The sequence below is a fragment of the Heloderma suspectum genome, chromosome 7 (assembly GCF_057233095.1).
Source record: "Heloderma suspectum isolate Gila_16-S chromosome 7, 16-S_ref, whole genome shotgun sequence".
NCBI classification, from domain to species: domain Eukaryota; kingdom Metazoa; phylum Chordata; class Lepidosauria; order Squamata; family Helodermatidae; genus Heloderma; species Heloderma suspectum.
This window is the reverse complement of record NC_139464.1, coordinates 101,434,009-101,459,179: the sequence shown is the minus strand read 5'-3', so window position 1 is coordinate 101,459,179 and position 25,171 is coordinate 101,434,009. Positions and strand designations below refer to the sequence as shown.

Here is a 25,171-nt window from a genome sequence, read left to right as displayed (position 1 = left end):
CAATCGTGCTAGGCGTATCCTGGCTCTCTAAGCACAATCCTCAGATTTCTTGGGAGTTTCATCAAGTGAAATTCTCATCTCCCTACTGCCTACAGCATTGCTTCCCAAACTTAGAGTCGACCCCAGTCCAGGCCTTAACCCTTTCCACCCCCTCCTCATCTTCCCCAAGCAGTCTTTCTGCTCCCGTGATCCTCCCAGAGAAGTATGCAGCTTTCTAGGATGTTTTCGACAAAAAGGAGGCTGACCAGCTCCCCCCCTTGATTGCGCCATTAACCTGATCCCAGGAGCCGCCATCCTGGCGGGCTGGCTGTATTCTATGTCAGAGCCAGAACTTTGAGCTCTGCCAGAGTTTTTGGACACAAACCTCCGGCGCAGTTTCATTTGCCCCTCCATCTCCCCTGCCTGTGTTCCCACGATGGTTGTTTAAAAAAAAAAAAAGTCAGGGAAACTCTGTCTGGTCCATGACTATTGAAGCCTCAACGTCATTACTATCGCTGACAAATACCCTCTCCCCCTGATCCCTGAGATGCTTGAGCGCCTGGGGCGAGCCAAGTTTTTCACCAAATTGGACCTGCATGGCACCTACAATCTGATTCGCATCCGGGAGGGGGATGAGTGGAAGACCTGTTTCAGAACCTGGTATGGAGCGTATGAATACTTAGTTATGCCATTTGGGCTCGTGTGTGCTCCCCCCACATTTTTGCGTTTTATGAATGCCGTCTTCTGGGACTATTTGGACACTTTTCTCATTGTTTATCTGGATGATTTGCTTATATTCTCTTCTGACCCCCACTCCCACCGACTTCATGTCACGGCCGTCTTACAGCGCCTCCGAGAACACCATCTCTTTGTCAAACTGGAGAAATGTGCGTTTGACTTGACATCCTTGGACTATCTTGGTTACATTATTTCAGCAGATGGCATCAAGATGGATCCTGCAAAGGTCCAAGCCATTCTTTCATGGCAGGCTTCATCCACAAAGAGGGACTTGCAGCGTTTTCTGGGCTTTGCCAATTTCTACAGAAAGTTCCTGCCTGGCTATGCAAGACTGACATCTCCTCTCACAGACCTCCTTAAAGGCAAGAAATACCCTTTTCATTGGACTGCCTCTGCCCAAGAGTCTTTTGAAGAGCTTAAAAGGCTTTTTAGTTCTGAGCCAATCCTTTCACATCCTGACCCGAGGAGGCCTTTTGTAGTGCAAACGGACGCCTCTGACTATGCGGTGGGGCCATGCTATTCCAGCCAGGTCAGGCAGGCGGAGAGTTGCAACCTTGCGCCTATCACTCCAGGAAATTAAACATGTCCGAGCGGAATTATACCATCTGGGAGAAGGAACTGTTAGCTATTAAATCCACCTTAGAGACGTGGCATCATCTTCTGGAAGGGTCGCAGCACCCAGTTGAGGTAAGAACCGACCATCGCAACCTGGAACATCTCCAAACAGCCCGCGCCTTAAATCAGCGGCAGATTAGGTGGTCTTTATTCCCCCCCCCCCAGTTTAACTGAAGATCCGCCATGCGAGAGTCGCCGACAGTCAGCAGGCAGACGCTCTCTCTCATAAGCCAGACCTCCAGCCAGGGGGTGAGGAGAGCCCCTCCCCCTCTCTGATTCTTCCCCCCTCGTCTGGTGGCTGCGGTGGTACCTCACTCTTGGGAGCAGCTCCTTCACACTGAAAAAGCTCAGGATTCTTTTGTCTGCGAGAAGGTGGCGGAATTAGGACTAGCCTCTGGCACACCCAAGTCTACCCCCTTTTCCTCGCAGGGTGGGCTGCTTTACCATTCAGGCCGGGTGTTTGTACCTTCCAGAACCCTCCACGAAAACGTCCTCCATCAGTGCCACGATTCCCCCACTGCTGGGCATTTTGGCTTCGCCAAGACCCTACACGGAGTTACACGGGATTTTTGGTGGCCCCGAGTGTGTCGGGACGTCAAGACCTATGTTGCTTCCTGCACAACCTATGAGCAGGTGAAAGGCCCCTCGGGCAAAACCGTGGGCTTACTTCACCCCCTGCCTACACCCTCAGGTCCTTGGAAGCTGCTCTCCCTCGACTTCATCACCGACTTGCCTGACTCACAAGGTAAGACCACCATTCTGGTGGTAGCGCATTTATTTTCTAAGATGGCTCACTTCATCCCATGCTCCAGGCTGCCCACGGCCAGGGAGATGGCAGAACTGTTTTTGTCACATGTTTTTCAGCTCCATGGATGGCCGGAGGGACTTATTTTGGATTGGGGGGCCCAATTCACAGCTCATTTTTGGCGGGAGTTGCTTGGGCTACTCAGTGTGACGCTAAAGCTTTCCTCTGCTCACCACCCCCAGACGGATGGTCAGACCGAATGCACCAATGCAACTTAGAACAATACTTACACTGTTATGGAAACTACCAACGAGATGACTGGTTTTCCCTGCTGCCGCTGGCAGAATTTGCTTACAACAATGCATGTCATGCCTCAACCCACCAAACTCCTTTCTTTGCCAATTTTGGGTACCATCCTGCTCACATCCCTGGGAGTGACAGTGAACCAGGCGTGGAAAGGGAGGGACAACCTGAGCTTTTAGATGCGAGGCGCAGACTCAGGCACAAGCAAGAGATTGCAGGGGCTGAGCTTCGGTGCTCAGCCCGATTGGCTCGACGTCAACAGCTGTGCCCAGAAGCATCACGGGAGAGGGGGAGATCTTCCTCTCCCACCCCATAAGTTCAGAGAGTTGCCGTGTTTTTCCCAAACGGAGATCAACTGACATCCTAACCCTTAGAAACCCCTAGATGGCTGTTCCTTTGTAGTTCCTCTGAGTCTCAAGCAATTAGCATTTGTATGCCTCATTAGGATAAATGGAATTAAAGGCTTGGAAAGCAGCCCTTTTGTCTGAGTGTTGATTCTGACTATTGGAGAAGACAGTGGCAACAGGGGCATCCTGACAGTGAGCCTGATTATGGGGTTGTCCAGGGTGTGCTCCACAGCCCCCTCTCATCTGTTGAGCTATATTTTGCTGTGTTTTCACTAGGGATGTATGGATTGTGTCAAATCTGTTCCATCTATGTTTCACTGGTTGGCAGGCACCTTTCGTTCCATCGTCCGCCTGTCAATGGAATTGCGGGGTTTTAGTTTCCGAATTTGCGCAAGTTTGCATGTGCAAAAATCCACAAATCCCCCCAAATGCCCCGCCCCTGCACATTTTCATGCTTTAGCCTATGGGGGAGATGCCCATTTTTAGCCGTTTTTAAATTTTTTGCATATTTCTCTACGGCGAAATTTGTACAAAATTCCCAAAGGTTAGGAAAACGGTCTGCAAGTCTGTGGAATCCACTTGGCAGGGGAAAAGCTGATCTGCTGTGAAGCTCACTGCGTGGGATAGAGCCAGCATGGTGTAGTGGCAAGAGTGTTGGACTGGGAGCCGGGAGATCTGGGATCTAGTTCCCACTTGGCCATGGAAGCTCACTGGGTCACAGACTCTCAGCCCAACCTACCTCACAGGGCTGTTGTTGTGAGGATAAAATGGAGAGGAAGAGGAGGATAATATAAGCTGCCTCATAAGCTTGGGTTCCTTTCAAGAGGAAAAAAGGTGGGATATAAATGCAATAAATAATATAAATATAATACTACTGCTACTAATAATAATAGGATGGGGTGAGGGGAAGAAGGTGTCGCCTCCTGGGGAACCCTAAAGGACTGGATTGGGACTCCAGGTGGGCTAGATCTGCCCACAAGCCTGATGTTGAACATCCTGGCATATAATAATATTTCACATATGGTCAATCTGCAGAAATTATCTTAATGATTTTGGTATGTCATTTCTGCATTTAAGATCTTGAAAAGTTCAGGCTTTAAGTCTTGGCGTGTATGTGTGTTTTCCTTTTCAGTTTAAAAGTTGTGGCGTTACATCCTTTAAAGCGCTGCTAAATACTTAAAACTGTATATTTATTTTTCCTTCTACCTAGAGAGAGGTGCCAAACCTGTTACAAACTTTGTGAAGAATCTTTCTGCCTTATCAGACTGGTATTCTATCTACACTTCTGCTATTGCCTTTATTGTAAGTTGCCCTTCTTCGTTCAAGTTAAATAACTTGCAGTATGATTTTTGTTCAGTGTAGAAGAAAGTGTTTTGGAAACTGTTCACATTTCTAATATTAAAATTGGCTGTTAAACTTGTTATTGAAGTGGCGTGGGGATGGGGTTGGCTAAATACAGATCCTGCCATTTGACTCTCTCAGAATTCCAGGCCTAAGAAGAATTGCCGTAACTGAGCACTGCAGGGTCAGAGCTTGACACCAAGCAGGCCTCTTGCTTCATTTGTTTGTGCAATGTTACACATGTTCCAGTATCTGCAAATGTTTACCAACTTTTTAAAAATCTTCTGCCCAGTATCTGTTTGCTGTTCTGGCTTAACATAACATCTAGTGTGCAAGATTGACTTTACTAACAAGTCCTCAACATTATTAAAAGTAACATGGTGAAGTACAGAAAGAGTGAAGTGATTATCTTCCACATTAAACAAGAGTTTTTACTAAGAATGCTATCCTTGGTGGTTTACTCTTGTATAAACCTGTTTACATGCTCGTCAAATGTCAATTTAGGATCATAGAATAGTAGGGTTGGAAAGGGCCTACAGGGCCATCAAGTCCAACCCCCTGCTCAATGCAGGAATCCAAGTCAGAGTATCCCTGGCAGATGGCTGTCCAGCCTCGTCTTGAATGCCTCCAGTGTGGGAGAGCCCCCCCCCCCCCGGGAATTGGTTCCATTGTCATATTGCTCTAACAGTCAGGAAGTTTTCCTGATGTTCAGCCGGAATCTGGCTTCCCGTAACTTGAGCCCATTATTCCATGTCCTGCACTCTGGGATGATCGAGAAGAGATCCTGGGCTTCCTGTCAGTGACAACCTTTCAAGGACTTAAAGAGCGCGCTCATACCTCCCCTCAGTCTTCTCTTCTCAAGGCTAAACATGCCCAGTTCTTTCATTCTCTCTTCATAGGGCTTTGTTTCCAGTCTCCTGATCATCTTTGTTGCCCTCCTTTGAACCCTCTCCAGTTTGTCTGATTCCTTCTTAAAATGTGGTGCCCAGAACTGGACACAGAACTCCAGATGAGGCCTAACCAGTGCTGAGTAGAGGGGGACTAGTACTTTCTGGGATTTGGAAGCTATGCTTCTATGAATGCAGCCCAAAAGAGCATTTGTCTTCTTTGCAGCCACATCACATTGTTGGCTCATATTCAGCTTGTGATCTACCACAATTCCAAGATCCTTCTCGCTTGTAGTGTTGTTGAGCCATGTATCCCCCATCTTGTAACTGCATTTGGTTTCTTTTTCCTAGGTGCAGAACTTGGCATTTATCCCTATTAAATGTCATTCTGTTGTTTTCTGCCCAGCGCTCCAGTCTATCCAGATCACTTTGAATTTTGTTTCTGCCTTCCAAAGTATTAGCTATCCTGCCCAATTTTGTGTCATCTGCAAATTTGATCAGCATTCCCTGCACCTCCTCCTCCAAGTCATCAATAAAAATGTTGAAGAGCACTGGGCCCAGGACTGAGCCCTGCGGTACCCTGCTCATTACCTCTCCCCAGTTTGAGACGATTCCGTTGATAAGCACTCTTTGAGTCCGATTCTGTAGCCAACTGTGGATCCACCGGATCGTTGTTTCATCTAGCTGACTTTGAGCTAGTTTGCTCATCAGGATATCATGGACTGCTTCTTCACTGGAGTTAGAGCTTATGTCTACAGAATCATGTAGTGGATCTCTTGCTAAATTGTTCCTCTTTATACAGTAATTATCAGGTAGCAAGTCTGAATGATTCCTCACCAAACCAAAAAAAAGCTTCCTTACTTATTGAAAGGTAACATCTCTGGAAGAGAATTTCAAGGGTAACTGTTTCTCATACACAATAGTTTTCTGATGGCAGGGAGACTTTTTCTGTAGGTAACCATTCAAATTTGCCATCCAAATATGCCATGAGAAGTTCTATAGACCAAGAAAAGCTGAACTGTATAATTTTGCTGCAGAATTCTTTAGCTATCTGAATGTTTACATACTTCTAAATACACTGAGAATAGTAGTTAGCTGAATGGGGAGGAAGTAACGAAGACGTTGGAGCAGATGGACCTCTGCTCTGGGTGAACTGGGACGCCTTTAGTGTGGTTATTGCATTAAAAATTATTTATTTTACAATGTTTATTTCTTCTTTTATCTATAGATCTACATGAATGCTGTATGGCATGGCTGGGCCATTCCTATGTTCTTATTTTTGGCAATTTTGAGGTTATCCCTAAATTACCTCATAGCCAGGTAACCATTCTCCTTTATGCTGTCATGAGGTTTACATCTGGAACTTGTTTTCTAATGTTTCTTACTTTAAATATAGGAACACTTATTTACATTGTTTTGTCTTAAATAGAGATTTCATTTCCCTTTATTTGGTTTTTAATAAAACAATTAAAAACAACCCAATTAGGATTATCTAAAAGGCATTTTGCTATCAATTTTCTTATTTATTTGGAAATTTATCTTCCATCTTTCTACCTAACAGCAGGCCTCTAAGGCTGCTGATAATAAGAAGAGTAGGATACAAATATTTAGAGCCCTTTTTATAAGAGCTTTGAGGGATGGAATGGTGATTTGAAATGATCCCTCACCAGCCCTTAGATCAGGGATGCAGAACCTTGGGCCCAGAGGCCAAATCTGGCCCTCCCAGATGGCCACCCTTGCTTTCTCTGTCCCCCATCCTTTTCCCAGACCACCAGTCATTTGGTCATTTCTTGGCTTTGGTGCAGTTTTCCACCCCATTCTAAAAGATTGAAATGCCTCTCCTAAAGCTTCGTTACTCGCAGTGAGAGCTTTAAGCTAAGATGTTTGTATCTTTGATATGTTGACCTTTGGCCCCATCTACCACGGGAATGCAGCCTCCAAGAGCTTCTCCGAAATGGAATTCAGTCTTCAGGCTGAAGATAGTTCATGACCCCTGTCTTAGATATTACTATTGCCACTGTGGCTGTTCAAATTGCTACTCTTTGAAAGGCAGAATAGCCATCCCTCCTCCAGAAGTGTGCTACTTAGTAACCAGGGCAAGGTAGTGCCAGCGTCTGGAGGCATGGGGCATCTTTTACTTGGGCTGCTGGATGGTCTGCAGCTCCTGGCTCTTCTCAGTGGCTGGAGGGACGATGATGTGAAATGCCTCTTCCCCAGCCTCTAGGTACTGCTTCTGCTTTCACCATTTTGAATGGGTAGGATAATGAACAAAGGCTATAAAGTTTAATTTTGGTGCTGGCTTTGGTCCAGTATCTCTGATTTTATATCTATTTTAACCAAGGATGCGATAACTGGAGTGCCCTGTACAGTCATCATCATGATAAGCATTTTGCAAGCATCCTTCCAAACGAAAAGCCATTTCATTTCTGATCATTATTATATTTGAAGGATCACCTTCTTTTTGAATTGAGAAGGACGCGCTTATATTCAAACCATCTTTCAGGCATACTAGGCAGATGAAATTCAGCACAATTGTAGCATCAATAATCCCCATCACCATCAAAGGTCATTGTTCTCTGGTGGATTTTCATTGTCAGTGTATCAAAAGTTGTTATAAAGTCCTCCTGACTGTATTCATTAAACTTTATGACCTAACTCCATGAGTATCATAAAGTTCTTATGCCAGTGCTGCTATTGCCTTTCTTGGAAATGAGCTCAGGCTCGGTCAGTAAATACTTCCACCAGTTCAATGGGCTGTCTAAGCCCACTTAATGCATTCATTACACAAAGGGGGCTCCACAAGTACAAGAGGACAGGGAGGCTACACAGCCAGCCTGACCTCAAGTGTTGCGTGGCTTCCCCACCTCTGATGTCCACATGTTAAGCATCTACAGAACAGCCCAGTTGCTCAGGGCTCCCCATCCTATGTGGATGTCTGCAAAACGGAAGCCTGGCAGCATGGCCCCGCTTCCACTTGTGCTTGTGGAATCCCTTTTCTGGGATGAACACATAAGGGGGACTCTAGTTTCATATGATTGCAGGAAGGCTAAAACGTAAAGTGCCATTTGCTTGATCACAAGCAACACAATGATGATCTTTAATTCGCAAGTCAAATGCAGTAATTTGCACAGAATGAATATTATATTTGTAAAAACATTTTTTGTAATGCCACAATTATTGCTCATTGTCAAAAAAATTGTGTATATGCTGTAAAGATGTTTTTAATTATGCTTTTGTGTAGTTGATGAAGTGTTTGCTTGGTTAATTACAAACAGACACATTATTTACTTGTGAACTACTGCAATCTTTTGAATATTGAGGACTTCTGGATTCTGTAAGGCTGGATGTTATTGAAACTGCAGTTCGATTATGGGGAGATATTAAAATAGACCTGAAAAAATGTTGTCTGCTGCCTACACAACTTGCTTTTTAAAGCATTACTTTTATTCTGTTGTTATGGAGCCATGTGGAAAAGCCAGTCTTTCTGTTTAATAAAAAATCTTTATTTTTAGAGGATGGAGAATACAGTGGAGTATTGTGCCTGAAGTTTCTGAGCCTATTGTAAGTCCATATAATTTTGATATAGCTGTGGAAATGTTTTATATGAAAACATATTTTCTTTTAAAAATGCATTTTGCTAACATGTGTTTTTCTCTCTCATTATTATAGTCAACTCAATCAGCTTTTTACTACTGAGTAATGTTAAGGGGTTTTGTGTTTTTCTTAAACTTCCTTTTATGCTTGTGTTTAAAAATCCAAATATTGCAAATTGTGGAAAGTATAAGAAATCAGCATTAGATCTTTTTATATCTTCTTTACTCCAAAAGTCTAAATTAAAACTCAGTGACCTGGTTTGGATGTAACTGTAAACTAGGGGTAGGCCTCATGTGGCCGCTACCACTCTCCGGTGTGGCCACCATACTGACACAATTCATGGAAGAAAAAAATGGTGATACAGAGTGGTTAAATAAAATGTTAAATTTAGCTTGAGAACAAGCTAAATTGGACTTTTTTACCACTCTGTAGCAGTTTGCTGCTGAAATTCAAGCAGCAAACTGCTACATTTTTTTTATCGCATTAGTGCAGCCCACAGACTGCCCTGCCCCCGAAGTTGCCCACCTCTGCTCTTAAACTGTGGTGTAGTGCTGTGTGCATGGCCTTGGACTTCTGTGCTCTCCTTTCTCCTCTGGAGTGGTTGTGAGGAGGAGTTTGGAAGCTTTCACTTCTGTTTTCAAATAACAGATATTGTCCTAGCCAGACCGATATGTTTGTGTAAGATTGAAGGATACAAGTGTAAAATAAAATTATAAGTTCTCCCCATCAGCCCTAAGCAAATTGTCCTGTTTAAATTTAAAACATTTATTTAATTATTTCATTACATTTTTATCCCACCACTCCAGGGAGCTCAGAGTGGTGTACATGGTTTGGTTCAGTTTAAATTATTTATACCCCACCCTTCAGTATGTACACTCCCAGAGTGGCTTGCTTTAAAATAACAAGATCAATAGCCATTCAAAATGTGGTAAAACAATTTAAAATGATTGAAACAGAAGAGCAGAGCAATAAACATTTCACATGCCAGCAGAAATGAAAATGGGAGCAAGATCAAAAAGCTTGGATAAATAAAAAGTTATTTGCTGATGCCGAAGAGACATCAGAGTAGGTGCCTCTTTAGGATGCAGGCAGGGCACCACAGCCAGGAAGGCAGTCTCTCCTGTTACCACCAACCTAGCCTCCAAGCAGGGGTGGGCAACACTCAGCTGTGGGCTGCAGGTGGCCCTCAGTGCCTCCTGGTGCAGCTCCCTGCTGAGCCATAGAAATCCATAGTAGCGCTAAAAACATCGCCACCTCAAAAAATCGCAGGCAAACTGCTAAGGAAGTCTAAATCTTGCTTGTTTTCGGTGAAGCTGTTTAAATACTGTGGTGAAATGTATTCCATATGGCCATATTTATTCAAAATCTAGCAGCAGTATTTTAGACCAGCTGATGTTTCTGGGATGTCTTCAAAGGCAGCTTTATTTAGAACGCATTACAATAATCTAATAGCTTAATCATCTGTAGTTCTCTTATAACTACAATTTTTATTCCTGAATCAACCCTGTGAGGTAGGTTAGGCTGAGAGAGAGTGACTGGCTCAAAGTCACCTAGCAAGCAAGTTTCACCACCACCCCTTCCCCCTCTGGTGTGATCAGGAGTAGATTGGAAGCTTTTGCTTCCATTTTAATGAACAACAGTTTAGTGTTTATATCTGAATCTGGACAAAGTGTGATTTGTTTAATTATGGTTTATTGAAACCAGCCAGCTTCAAACTGTGGTTTATGAAGCTGGCTTGTTTCTATAAATCGTAGTTAAGATCAACCATAGTCTGAATGCAGCAAGTTAATAGAAGATAGTGTTTTTCCTCAACTGTCCTTAAAACGTGAAGGCAATGTCTAATCTGAAAACTCAATTTCTGATGGCAAACACTTCCTCTTGTTTTAGGAACCTCCAAAGGAAGACCTAACAGTGTCGGAAAAGTTCCAGCTTGTTCTGGATGTGGCACAAAAAGCACAGGTATAGTATCCCTGGCATTTCCAGTTAGGGGATTGCAGGTAGGAGGTCTGAGAGAGATCTCTGCTAGAAAGCTGCTCTCCATGAGAGTCTGGGCTAGATGGACAAATAGTCCAATTCAGTTAAACGCAGCTTCATAAATATCGTATTGAATGTTTCCCCCATCATTAGCGAGATAACATAATGTGCCAAATATAGGATTGGCATTGAGGAAGAAGTCAGAAGCTTCCATTTTAGCTTATTATCAGCAGATTAGTCTATCATCAGAATCTTAAACTGTGATTAATCTTAACTATGGTTAGTGAAAACAAGTGAACTTCATAAACTGTGGTTTAAAGTTGGCTTATTTCCACTATCTGGTTAAAATTAAATTAAAGTTAAAATTATCCATGGTTTGTCTAGGTTTGGATGACATTGAAAGCTGCGGCTAATTAAAAAAAACAAAAAAACAGAGAGCTTTTAAGCTCCTCCTTGTGGCCGAGTCAAGGTGAGAGTAGGGAGTGTATCAGCCCTGAGGGAGGCTAGGCTCATTCTCGTAGCACTAAACTATAGTTTAGTGTTATGTCCAAACCCACCCAGTGCTTAAACCTGTCCCTTCTTGATCTTGGCAGGAGTTTGTTCTGCAACTGACAATTTGTTGGGACAAGACTCCTGTCTCTTCTGGTTTTATCCATGCCCTAATAAAGGGATGGGCAACTTGTGGCCTTCCAGATGGTTTGGTCTACGCACCCTAGCCAGCATAGCCGATGCTGTGAGATGATGGGAGTTGTAGGCCAAAACATCTGGAGGGCTACAAGTTGCCCACCTCTGCCCTAATGAAACCATCAAGATCCAGCAGAAGTCAGGTTCTGTGAGGTTAGCTCTTCACCTTGGGGTGGGGGGGGGGCAGGTGTTGGCTGGATTTTCTTTTCTTTGTTTGAGTAAAACATGAAGCTGCAGGACTGCTTTTGTGAATGCAGGTTGCCTTCTTTCCCAGACCAGCATATTGACAGCAACAGCTCTCTTACTAACCCTCCTTTACATTTTCCTATCTCCTCTGCATGTGATAGAGACACCCCTGTTTAGTTGTTGGGACTGACAGCTCTTGTTCCCTCCCTGGGATTATTTCAAGGCATATTATTTATTTAATACAGCTGTTACACTTACACGCCACACTTCCTGTAGATTGATTGGAGCTGCTTATGTACGGTTCTCATGTGATCTGTCCCCCATTCAGGCAGCTTAGAGCGCCAAACCTGTTTGGCTTAATTTCAACAGTAGACCTGTGCTTCAGGAGGACTCTCCTGGTCACTCTCTGTTAGGTGCTGCTCTAGACTCACTCACTGCCTCCAGACTCAGTCTCTGACTGCTCCATTTAAGAGTGGCTTACTAGACTCCAGACCTAAAAACAAAAACCGGAGGGACACACCCTGATCTTGTTCCTTGATGGCTTTGGCTTGCAAATGCATCTTCTGACAGCTCTGGATTAGGAATGAGATAAATGGCAGTTGAGAATATGTTAGTTTTGAGGCCCCAGATTTGTTCTTTGTGGGCCATATTTGCATGCATCAAAATATATGTGCAATACAAGAGGCACCACAGAGGAGCGTCCCCTTTGGCAGGTATTTTAGTGATACACTTGGCCCCAGATACGTACGTGTGTGTGTGTGTGTATTTATTACAGTTCTATACCACCCAATGGCTGAAGCTCTTGGGGCGGTTCACAAAACAAGGTGAAAAACCATAAAATATAATAGGAAAGGAAAGGTTCCTCCTGTGCAAGCACCGAGTCATTGCTGACCCCTAGAGGGACGCTGCTTGTGCTGGCGTTTTCATGGCAGACTGTAGCGGGGTGGTTTGCCATTGCCTTCCCCAGTCGTGACTACCTTTTCCCCAGCAAGCTGGGTACTCATTTTACCATCCTCGGAAGGATGGAGGGCTGAGTAGACCATAGTATAAAAACATTAAAAAGTTTAAAACAAAATAAAAGTAGAGGAAAAGTACAAAGCAAAAGCCAGCAGCCATGCAAGGGTCTTAAGAATATAAGAAGAGCCCTGCTGGATCAGACCAAGGTCCATCTAGTCCAGCATTCTGTTCACACAGTGGCCGACCAGCTGCCTGCGGGAAACCCACATGCAGGACATGAGTGCAACAGCACCCTCCTGCCCGTGTTGCCCAGCAACTGGTGTACATAGGCGTACTGCCTCTGATACTCAAGGTAGCATTTAGCCATCAGGACCAGTAGCCATTAATAGCCTTCTCCTCCAGGAACTTGTCTAACCCCCTTTTAAAGCCATCCAAATTGGGGGCCATCATTACATCTTGTGGTAGTGAATTCCTTAGTTTAACCATGCACTGTGTGAAGAAGTGCTTCCTTTTTCTGTCCTGAATCTCCCACCAATTAGCTTCATGGGACGACCCCGGGTTCTTCACACCATACGTAATTTTGTACCTCTATCATGTCTCCCCTTACTTACCTTTTCTCTAAGCTAAACAATCCCAGATATTGTAGCCTTTCCTTATAGGAGAGTTGCTCCAGCCCCTTTATCATTTTAGTTGAACTTTTCCCAACCCCACAATATCTTTTTTTTAGGTGCAGTGACCAGAACTGTACAAAGTATTCCAAGTGTGGTCACACCATAGATTTGTATAAGGGCAGTATGATACTGCCAATTTTATTTTCAATTCCTTTCCTAATTATGCCCAACATGGCATTTGCCTTTTTCATAGCAGCTGCACACTGGGTTGATCTTTTTATCGAGCTGTCCACCACAACCCAAGATCTCGTTCTTGGTTAGTCACCTCAGGTCTCATCAGCTTATACTTGAAGTTGGGATTTTTTTGCCCCAACATGCATCACTTTACGCTTGCTTACAGTGAATTGGATTTGCCATCTTAAAATATACTAACAAATTAAAAACAACAACAACCCTAAAAGACTAAAATAAAAAGTTGTTCACCTACACTGAAAGATCACAATGTCGGAGCCAAGTGAGCCTCCTTGGTCAGGACCTTCCACTACTGAAAGGATTTCCCAGCCACTCATGCCTGTCGCCCAATAAATTCATATCTGAGCTGAGATTTTGAATCCAGATTTTCTGGTCTTCGCACTCACGTTGAACAGAGTTAGTTTGGTCCATGTGAAAAGTCAATTCCAAATTATTCCCATTGACTGTATGCTTCAATATTAATTTCTTTTTAATAATCTAGAGATGTATAGTTTGAATGTTCATTCTCCCATATTTGTGTGTGTGTAGTCATTTTCTATGACCTGATGCTGATTGCTGAAGTATTGGTGGAAAGTTTTCTGTAATTTTACATTTTTTTGAGCCTGGAGCAAAATTTTTAAGTGATCCATCATTTTAAGAAGGTTTAGCAATTCTCCCATTAGGTGGCCAGTAATGATAGGTCTTATATTGCAAGGTATAGGGAAAAAAGAGTAATAGTCTGAATGTTGTAATTTCAGAAGAATATACATGATTGGAATAAAGATTATTTTCTGCAGTGGTCAAGCTAGAGACAGAATTCAAAATTTGTGATATTTTAAATGATGATTTAATACAGAAAATAAGAACCCATCAGGTGTTAAGTGTAAATTATACTGAGGCAACATATATATATATATATATATATATATATATATATATATATATATTCCAAGCTTACATTCACTTTCTTTTTGTCTCTCGATTTACAGAACTTGTTTGGCAAAATGTCAGACATACTGGAAAAAATTAAAAAGTAAGTTGATTGAAATATATATATTTCTCTTCCTAATAAAGCATCATTTTAGCCAAGTTGAATTGTATGAGAATTAAATGCTGTAATATCTAACTTGTTTCTGTTCTTTTTCATTTTTTAACAGCTTGTTTATGTGGGTCCAGCCTGAAATTACGCAAAAGCTGTATATTGCTTTGTGGGCGGCTTTTATTGCATCCTGCTGTATTCCATACAGGATCATTGGGCTTTCAATGGGTAAAGCTGTTATGATTTCATGTAGCATACTTCTTAAATTTTAGAATTATGTATCTTGCTTGACAAGTAACTGTCTTTTGATTATGAGTGGTCGGGCTTGCTTCAAAAAATGACTGCACAATGATAGGCTTTGGTGGAAGATGAATGAAACTTTTTGCCCCTTTTTGGAGGGGAGCCTATGTGTATAGAGCAGAGTCTACTTCTCACTAGGGATGTCAGAGAATTCCGCCACGGATCTCGGTGAGGCCGAATGCCAGTGCATTTGGCCCCCCGAAATCCGTGGCAGAACGAAGCCCCCCGCCCCCCCACCCCGTGAAAAGCGCGTGAAACAGGACACCTACATGCTGCCGTTCATGCTGACTTACGAACGGTGGCTGCGGCCGCGGCCGCCATTCGCTTCATCACTATAGCCGTGATAGGCTACGTAAATACTTACGTAGCCTATCACAGCTAATGCAGGGACGCCATTTCCGTCCCTGCGGAAGCTGTGATAGGTTGCGTAAGTATTTACGTAGCCTATCACGGCAAAAGAAAAGGAACGCAAATGGCGGCTGCCGTAGCCGCCGCCATTTGCGTTCCCTGTTTGTTTATTTTGCCGTGATAGGCTACGTAAATATTTACGTAGCCTACCATGGCAAAATACAGGGATGCAAATGGCGGTGGCTGCGGCTGCCGCCATTTGCGTCCCTGCAGGCTGCCCAGCGGCCGGATGTCCAGCTGCAGGCAGCCCCGGCCAGCGGCTCTGCGGAATCTCCGCGGAGCGGAGCTGGCCGGAGAGAATTTCGGGGGGAGGGATGGAGCGCCTCCCCCCCACCATGAATGTCACCCTTCGAAAAGGTAAGTGACTTTTGTACATCCCTACTTCTCACATCCCCCCCCCAGCTGTCGGGATGCAATTGTGGGGGCAGTGAGTGTGGCCTTGCTCTCTTCTTCGGCATGATTATGGTCATGTGGAGAGAAGGTCTGAAGGGGGTGTATAATACCAAATAATGATTGCATGTGTGAAACAGCCATCTCAGCTCGGGTACCACTGTTGGAGCCTTCATCTCACCGCACATCCCTTCAAACACAATACATTTCAGCTACCACATCCAGTTGTAAGTTGCTGAATGATACGTGTACATACATGGGTAATTCAAGCATTCGTCTTTCAAGTCTAATGTGCATCCAGTCCATGTAGTATCCAAAGGGCTGCATAGGCATACATAAGTGTATCCACATTCCCGCTGAAGTTTTCCAGGTTGTTTTTCCCAACCACGGTTCTTGTGTTGGATCAAAAGACTGCTCTCAAAAATGTCCCTTGTTTGGAAGAGCCCTACTGGGCAGCATGGGGAGCTCAGGAATCCTGTTGCCTATATGGAAGTTCCCTTAATACCATGCCAACAACCCACCCTCACTGGGTTCGGATGATATGATAAGCCACAATGACCATCTGCTGCGGCTTAAATATTCAAAATGGCCACGGGCATGTGTCACAGCCACCATGGCTTAAATGAGCCATGGTGGGCTGTGGCGATCTTGCAAACTAGCCCGCTGTGTGCTTCTTTACTGTAAATTACGTTCAATCTGCTGCTTTGCAGCTGTTTGGCAACCTTGCCTGTGTCAATTGTTGAACACTAAAGCCAGTGTGGTGTAGTGGTTAGAATGTTAGGCTTACTCGGGAGATCGGGGTTTTGGTCTCCATTCAGCCATGAAGCTCACTGGGTGACTGGGCCAGTCACTGACTCTCAGCCTAACCTACCTCACAGGTTTGTTGTGAGGATAAAATGGGGAGGGGAAGGATAATTTACGCTTCCTTAGGCTTCTTAGAGGAAAGCCAGGATATAAGTGTAAAAAATAAATAAATACATACATACATACATACATACATATAATAATTCTGGCCTTGGTGTAAGGGTAAATCTTTTTGGGAGTGGTGAAGCACCTTGGAGCACTGATAAATATGCTAGCATTAATTTTAGATGTACAATAGCACAATTCCTGTTAAACCAATACTTTGCTTATACCAATTTTTGTCTTTTTGATTATGTAGGACTTTATGCAGGAATCAAATTTTTTCTTATCGATTTTGTCTTCAAACGATGCCCAAGGCTACGAGCGAAGTATGATACTCCGTATATCATATGGTTAAACTTGCCGACAGATCCTCAGCTCAAAGAGAGGGCTAATGCTACTGTATCAAGACGGGTAAATAGTGTTTGCTTCTTTTTGTAACACAACTCAGCAATATCCATGTGGTTTCAGTGACTAGAGCACATAGAGGGAGGGTTAGTTATTAAGGCTTTGGATTCAGAGTACACATTGCCGTTCCTGATGGTTTAACTTCTACACCTCCACAAATGTAGATATCTGGTGCTCTTAAAGTAATTGGTTGTGTTGCAAACTAGGAGGATGTTCAAGCAAAAGAATGGTGTTTTCTAGAATTTGGAATGTGTTTGTAGTTTTTAGAAATTATTAAAAATCGAAGTACTTTGCTATGGAAGACTTAATAAGCATGTTAAACTCTGTAATACGTTATTTATCCAATCATAAGCTCACAAAAAGAAGAGAAACGGTTCCAGTTAAGATGCTTGGCAGCCTTAGTCTGTAGCTATGGCTTGTGCTAAGTCACTAACCTGCGCTAGCAACTAAAGAACACAGCAGGAAGTACTCCCATAGAGTCTTTAACAATTGCACAGATCCTCAGTAATCATAATGTTGGCCACAGACATACCAACTGTTCATGGAAATCACCAGTCAACAGGTAGCCACATCAGAATTCCTAGGCTGCGAACACATAACCCATGTACTCTGGCAGTAGTAAGGGGAAGAGGAAGGCATTGACTGGGTTCGAGTATGGGTTGAGTGTGGGTTGTCATTGAACCTTGGTTTGCGGTTGAAAAGTGGGTTGCTGTGTTGTCTGAACCCAGCCGTGATAACACACCATGTTTTTTTAACCATGAACAACCCACAGTTCATACCCAACAACAACCCACGGGTCTTCATGGGTTGTTCACGATTAACAAACCATGGTTTGTTAGCATGGCTGGGTTCAGACCACACAACAAACCACGGTTCAACAACAGACCATGGAGTGTTCGGATGATCACGGCGATGAAAGAAGCCACCGTAGCCTCTCCTCCTGAATGTACTGTGTGCATGACCATATTTTGCATAATTGCCCATGCAGCAGCGTGACACAGTGTGGGTTGCTGTCATCCAAACCTGATGCGTGGTGCAGCGGGGTTGGCTTCGTACCCATCCTACAACCTGTACTGCATGTCGAGGGTTGTAGAGTGGGTACAAAGCCATCTCCACCGCGCTGCACACTGGGTTTGGATGACATGGCAACTTGTGCTGCCGCGCAAGTAATTTTGCAAATTACAGTTGCGTGCATGCATGGGGGCAGGGGGAGAAGCCACCTGTGAATGTCCGAACCTGGACACACTCAACCCATACTCAACCTTGAGTGTGGGTTATGTTATGTGAACCCCATTTGCATGTCACAATAAACCGCTGTGGGTTAATTAACCTTTGGGGTCTCCACAATGTGTGCCAGCCGCTATTTTGAATAGGCAAGCCCCAGCCAGCAGTTGCTGTGGCTTGTCATGTTGTGCACATCCAGACAGCGGGGGTTGTGTGAGGGTTAAACAATCCTCACAAAACTCACGGTCTGTTCTAGGGTTATGCAAGGGTTGTTTAACACAACCCCTGCCACTCAGGTTCGCATGACACGATAAGCCTTGGCAACCGCTGGCCAGAGTTTGTATATTCAAAATGGCAGCCAGCACACGCCACAGCAGCCTGAGGGTTAATTAACCCATGGTGGCTTGTTGTAATGTGCAAAATCTTGCCCATTGACTCAGTTTGCATGTTGTCAACAATCCATGATTTGGCAACCGTGGGTTGTTTAAAATGAAGCACATGTGAGCAAGGATGCTGGTTCCTGCCAACCCTCTCCCACTGAAATAAACCCAGGGACACCCAGTCCCTGGGTTGTTTATCATGACATCCAGACCCGGAATTCTGGGTTGTTGGGATCCAAACAACCCAGAGTTTGAACTGCTTAGTAACTGGTTGAAATGCTTAGTAACTCAAGGAGAAGGCTATGCATCAACTCTTTTCTTTTGGGGGGTACTGTATTCAGGGGAGCTTTTTGATCTGAACTCACATTTTGAAGTGGTACAGTTCTGGAAGGGCTTTACCTATATTCTTTTTCTGAATGTTTGAATTGCCTTCTGGCCTCTTAAAGTTGAGTTACGATGTATATATCCATCAGTCCTTTGTTGTTGTTGTTGTTGTTGTTATCATTGTCTGTCAAAAGGTTCTACGAACACTCTTATCTGATTAGCCAAAATTAATGTTATCCAATACTTTCTCAGCTAATACCAAATTATAAACAAAATAAAGTGCAAAATTGTATCAACTGTAAGATATCCTTGTTCCTTTAAAAATCTCTTAAAACACATAGATATGTCCAAGGAAGAATGGTATCAGCCATCTTTGTGAGTCAGTTTTATTTTAGCCTTCTTGCCCTAAATACAGAAGTTACTAAAGATTATTAATTTGTGAAAAACAGGTCAGAAGCCAGATATGGGAAATCTAGTCAGGTGATTATAATTTTAATGAATTGTAAAGGTGTGCTCTAACCACTGATACATTGGGTTTTTCTTAAAGATTGCAGTCATTGCGTGTAGTCTCTTGGTATGTGAGAAAGATCTTGCAACTTCACTCAATTCATGTTTTTATTCTATATCTGATATAGTTAAATAGATTTTGCTTTTTTCTTTTGTCACTGTCACATTTGTGTTTGTTTGTTTTTTCTTTTCCTGCTAGCTGTCAGGGCATGAAAAGGTACGGATCTTAGCGTGAAACACTTTCTTTCCACTGGATCATTTGTGTTCATAATAAGCTGATTCCCTTTTTCTGTGTGTGTGTAAGCTTGTGCATTTAGTTAACTGTTATTTGTGTGTGTGTGTGTGTGTGGTACATATATTAAATGGCCTTGGTTTGAATGTTAAGTCACTTGGAGATGCATAATAGAGTGTTGTTCCTGGGAGAACCGACTAGTTGATTAATCTTGAATTGTGTACAGTAATATTTCCTAAAGAGTTCTTTGAAACGCTTGTGGAAAAAATATTTAGTTGTCTTCTTGCAAAATGCTTTGTGCAGATGTGGAAGGAGCCTTTGTCTAAAGCTGCGGAGGACACAGTGTGCCCCCCCCCTTCAGGTGCACCCCTTGCTGCCCCACTCTTGGCAAAAAAAACCCTGGTGCTCTTGCCATTTTTTTTTTTATTGCCACACCACCAAATTGAATGGTGCAATGGTGGCAAGAGTGCTTTCCAGGGGATGGAAGTGGCCTAAAGTGTAACATTGCAGTAGACGAATAGTATGTCCAGCTATCCCCCAGATGGATATTGGTGTCTCCCTGAATGTGTTTGCCACATCCTAATTCTCAGTTGTAATTTTACTGGTGCCTTAAAAAGTAGCTGGGCAAAAGTGCAATCCAGGCAAGTTAAGCATGGACATCCATGGGGCTTAAAACGCATAATCAAACTTCAAGTACAATTTATTTATTTTGGAATGATTTGTCCCCCTGTCCCACCATTTAAAATGCTAGGTGGTTAGGAAAATGTGAGGATACAGTTGTCATTCCTTAGAGCTAGTTTGGACAATGTGCAAATGGAACAACCAGATAATGCTGTAAGGGTATGTTATGTTACCCAAACTGGAGCAGATCAGGGCCTGGTCAGGGCCTGGATGGCAAACTGCCTGGGGACTCCATGTAAACATATTAATTTTATAATTTAAGATTTATACCCCACTCTTCAATCTAACATATTGGAGTGGCTTTCAATAAAAGCTACTCTGTACTTTTGAAGAGAATATAATCAATGAGATTCTGCTGTCTACTCTCCACATCTTGCAATAGCTTCGCTAATCAGCCTTGCTAACCTTACATAGCTGATCTCCTGGTTTCCTGAGCTTGATGGAAAGAATACTGTTTTACTGGTGTCTTTTGGGTCCTTCTGGAATGCATATGCCAAAGGTGCTCTAGATCACACCTGGGCAGCTTGCTGATTTTTCTCTCTGGTGGCAGTTCCTTCACACCTCATGGGCTGCTGCTCAAGAAAGTACCCAAACTTGGGGGAGGTGTTGGGTGTGTGTGCACAAGGCTTCCACTGGAATGAAGAGTTGGAGGGCTCCCAGATGTATGTAGTGCTTTTGATCAGAGCAAATATTTATACTGTATTTATTTATTAACATGTGATATATCACTTATCTGCTCAAGAGCCATCAAAGCGGTTATTCTGTATAGCTATATACAGAATAGTTACATGGTATAGCAATGCTGAAACTGTTCTACTTCAGATTGTTGGTGAGAGATTGCATGTTTGTATGCAGGCCTTTTGAAAAACGTCCTGTATTTAGATAGTCAGCATATACAAGAGGGGGCTTCCCTTGGACATCTCTTCATGATGTGCTAGCTCTCCAAGTGTAGAGCGTTGTGATGTTTTTCTCCCATGCCGTTCACCTGACTGCAGTAAGAAGTGATACAGTCCTGATAAAACTGCACCACATGATGATTCTGAATGTGTTGATTGGCTCTAAATCTTAGCCATAGGTGGAGATACCACTCCCAAGCCGTGCAACATGAATATAAGAGCAGGCAAGGCCTGTAGATGTATTGGGCCTTGATTTCTTAGCAGTATATGCACACTCTGAAGAATAAAGGCAGGATGTTTTCTAGGGAAATGGGTTGCATACAATTGTTAAGCCTTGTGTGATGTATGCATTATGGTGCATTAATAGTAATCCAGTTGTATTTCCTTACAGCTTCAAACAGCAGCATCGCGAAGTTGTGTAAGCTCAAGTGCCCCAACAGGAGTGAGCAGGGATGAAGACAGCAGCCGGTTTCATACTACTAAGAGAGGCAACTTCCATGAAGTATTTAATCTATCAGAAAACGAGCGTCCTTTGGCAGGTATTAACACGAACTTAAGCCTTAAAATGGAAGCGTGATTGAAAAAGAATTGTGAAGAGAGGAGCAGTATTCGGAAATGAATGGTCCTGTAATGTTACCTGCTGTTGGGTTCTATGGCCAGGAGATCAAATTAATATTTTATCTAACATCCATAGGATTCTCTGAGTGAACCTGATGCCCGAAGCCTGGTTTGCCTTTTGTGGTAGCATAAATTTGAGAGGAGAGAAAAGGTGCACGATCCCTGTGAGAGAAGTAACTTAACCCAATGCTTGAAACAAACACTTCAGTGTTTAGAAAAGCTTTGTATGCACTTTGAGATTTGTGGGGGTATCTTTAAAGAAAGATTTATCACCTCAAAGTCCAAAGTGCATCTATGTTTCCACTTTCTGCAATATCTTGTTTCTGGAGCATTGCCTGCCAATTTGAAGAGCTTCACTTTAATTTCTTAGGTTTGTGTGAAATATAATGTAGTTATATTATTTTGGCAGTGTGTGAAAATGGCTGGCGGTGCTGCTTGATTAACAGGGACAGGAAGATTCCCACAGACTACATTAGAAATGGAGTCCTTTATGTCACAGAAAAGTAAGTCTTTGCATGATTTACAGTGGACTGTTGTACACAGAGAATGGACTAACTGGGAACACTTGCCTTGCTTTTGTAAGTTACAAAGCGAAAGAAAAGCCCAAAAGTCTATTGCAAATCAGATGCTAAGCCAAAGGTCAGGAGACCGAAAGAGAAGGTTAAAGATATTTCCCATAAGTCAGTGCAAACAAACATTAAAAAAATAGATCTAGCGCACCATAAGAAAAAATTCTGCAAGCCTCTACGTAAGTGCACACTAGTTTTCAGTGGGGTTTTCTCATGAGAATACCAGAACTTGTTGCAAGACAGCAAATTCACAATTGGCATGTGGCAAGATCAATTCATGAAATAGTAATCACCTCGAAAAATAATATTGGAACCGGATTTCATGGCCTGGTTCGCACGTCACAGCTACCCAGGGTTTAACCAAATCCTGGGTAGCCATGAACAAGTGTGAGTGAGCAAGTATCCTGGCTCCCGACCACCTGCCCACTTCTGTTGAGTTAAACAATCCAGGGATGCTCTGTCCCTCGGTTGTTTATCATGACATCCAAACCCAGAATTGGAGGTTGTTGAGGGACGAACAACCATGGTTTGTTCTTAGGTTACAAGTCTGGGTTGTTCTTTCCCCAACAACCTGCAATTCCAGGTTCAGATGGCATGATAAACAGCACAGGGACAGAGAGTCCTTGGGTTGTTAAAGGCAGCCAGAGTGAGTGGGCAGGAGCCAGCGTGCTCACTCGCTCCCGCTTCACCGTGAACAATCCATGGTTAACAAATTGTAGGTTGATTTTGGTGTGTGCAAACCAGGTCAATGGGTCAGAAAGGAGGTACCAATGTGCAGCCCTAGTATCTTATTCATGGGTAAAATTATGATCTCTCACAAGATCAGATGACTCAAGGTTCCATTAAAGAAAAGGGAATTGAAACATCTGGATTTCTGCAGACTTCAAAGTGATGAACAAGGCTTCAGAACTCAAACGTAGGGGATCCCTATGCATCTCTAGAATAACCTGTTTTGTGTATTTGTAAATCAAAAGACTTTTATAAAGCAGAGCTGAATGTACTCCAGCAAACTTTCTTAGTGTGAAAAAGGACTTTCAGGATGGGGGAGTGGATTCCTAAAATCGCTCCCAAAGCTCCTAAAAGGCTCCCAAACCCCTTTGAGACCTGTGTGCAGGTGTTTGCAATCCTGACTGGCTTCTGCTTTACCACCTTTTTGTGGTTAGTTTTCAAAACATCCTTCTTCCTAGTAGCTGCGATGTCTTAAATTGCCAATCTAATTTGGCTATGTGACCACATCACTAAAGACCACGCTGATTCAGAGCAAGGGCAATTCCTTTTCAGGAAGTATTATCCTCACTCTGAATTATTGTTGTGACTTGTATCTTGCTCCACCCCAAGGACTCTAAGCAGCTTATACATACATTGGAGATGTTTACATTACAAAGGCTGGGAGAGAATCTAGAGGAGTCCCTCCTCTAGACTTTCCTGGTGGGTTGGAAGGAGGGACTGGGTCCAACCTCCCAATAGCTTCCTTTCACACTCCTGACTAATGACTAGAGGACCCTTCCCCTGGCTAGCCTGTACAGCCATTTTGGAGAGATGTGTATATGTATGAGCATATCCACACCCCCTATCCTCCCCCCTCCCATTACAGACCCCACAAAGCACCCTCAATACCCTCTTCTTATACCTTGTTACAACCCCTCTACTGCCTTCTTCAGAGCACCACAGAAGCATCATAGACCCTTATCCTCGTAACATCTCTATTCCTTCCATTCCCAATTAGCTTCACTTGCTTTCAGTAATGTTTTCATTTAGCCAAATCTGAGTGATGATATCACTCTTAGAGATGAAAGGAGCAGAGGTTTCTGTTTGTGTGCCTGGGATAGTGTGACTGTGTGCTGCGGAGGGGTGGGGTGGGGGTTACCTTTCCTCTTCTGGAAAAAAGCCCCTGATTACTAAAAGCTGGGGAAAATCTCTCATTTCAGTTTAGATCTAATTGTTATATTCCCCAAAAATGCCGAGTTGCAAGTTTCAGATCTGAGTGCTTTTGTAAATTCTTTTTTTAAAACCTAAAAGCATTGTGGCATCATGTGGTTTGATAATTTGTTCCTGTCTGAGCCTTGAGCCTTTAACAGCTTCCCTGATGAAGGAAAGCTATGCATGCAGAACTCTGTATGGAAAATAATTTAAGATGCCCCATTTCTATTCATTCATTCTCTCTCTCTCTCTCTCTCTCTCTCTCTGCATATGTTTTTATTGCAATGTCTGTATGACAGTGTGTAAAAATTTATAGAGCTTTGATATTCACCTCAGAGTAAATGCTATTTTATTTTTAAAATCACTCACATTTTTCTCACATTAACTTGTAAAGCTATTTAGGTTGGGAAATTAAAACTTGAAGTAATGGCAGGATTTGGAATCTTTTTAGTTTTCAGATGACTATATTTATAATATATACATTATTTCTTCCCTTTCCTTCAGTTACTTATGCTTCGAAAGTTCCAAATCTGGTTCGTCTAAAAGAAATAAAGTTATAAAACTAGCAGATATAACAGATATTCAGAAGGTAAGTCCATGATGTTTGGGTTTTCTTTATTGTTTTGCTTTTAATTCTTTCTAGGATGATCATCTACCAATTCATTTAATAGCACAAACAGACATGGTAAAGCCAAACTGAGCACAGGTCTCACAGATTTACTGAGGGAGTTAAGTGTACTCCTTCAGTAAATTCCAACAGGATGTAAAAGTGCTTAATTTTGACTTGACTGTGCCAGTACAGAACAAGGAACCTCTCCCCATCATGCAGTTCTAACTTACCTTGGGATGGATTTTTTCCAAAACTGGGGTTAAGATATGATGTAAACTAGGCCTCTTAATCTCCAAGAGGAGGTGTTTTATTTCATATAAAACATTTACATCCTGCCTTTCAAAAACTCAAGGTGAATAACAAAGAAAATAAATGCGATAGAGATGAAAAAATACAATCATGATACATTAAAGCATTAAAACTGGAGCTGTGCACACGTGGTGTCTTGAAATTCTCCACTCTATTTTGGGCAGAAAAATTGGGGGGACACTTTTACCGAATTCCTCAGGAAGAGAAGAGATTCTCAACAGTTTGTCACAATTAGGGCTCCCCATTGGCGGGGGTTGTAGC

At 43.0% G+C, this 25,171-nt stretch overlaps 1 protein-coding gene across 6 annotated transcripts in view; it reads left to right on the top strand.

The window, feature by feature from the left end:
- Positions 1 to 25,171, top strand: part of GRAMD4 (GRAM domain containing 4) — a 121,979-nt gene that overhangs the window by 80,527 nt on the left and 16,281 nt on the right. For all 6 annotated transcript variants that reach the window (XM_084810980.1, XM_084810976.1, XM_084810975.1 and 3 more), the window contains 10 exons: positions 3,938 to 4,029; positions 6,184 to 6,275; positions 8,468 to 8,516; positions 10,437 to 10,508; positions 14,182 to 14,225; positions 14,350 to 14,459; positions 16,492 to 16,646; positions 21,276 to 21,423; positions 21,912 to 22,005; positions 24,496 to 24,580. In XM_084810980.1, the coding sequence (XP_084667106.1) occupies positions 3,938 to 4,029; positions 6,184 to 6,275; positions 8,468 to 8,516; positions 10,437 to 10,508; positions 14,182 to 14,225; positions 14,350 to 14,459; positions 16,492 to 16,646; positions 21,276 to 21,423; positions 21,912 to 22,005; positions 24,496 to 24,580 (941 nt within the window). The remainder of the gene's footprint in view (positions 1 to 3,937; positions 4,030 to 6,183; positions 6,276 to 8,467; positions 8,517 to 10,436; positions 10,509 to 14,181; positions 14,226 to 14,349; positions 14,460 to 16,491; positions 16,647 to 21,275; positions 21,424 to 21,911; positions 22,006 to 24,495; positions 24,581 to 25,171) is intronic.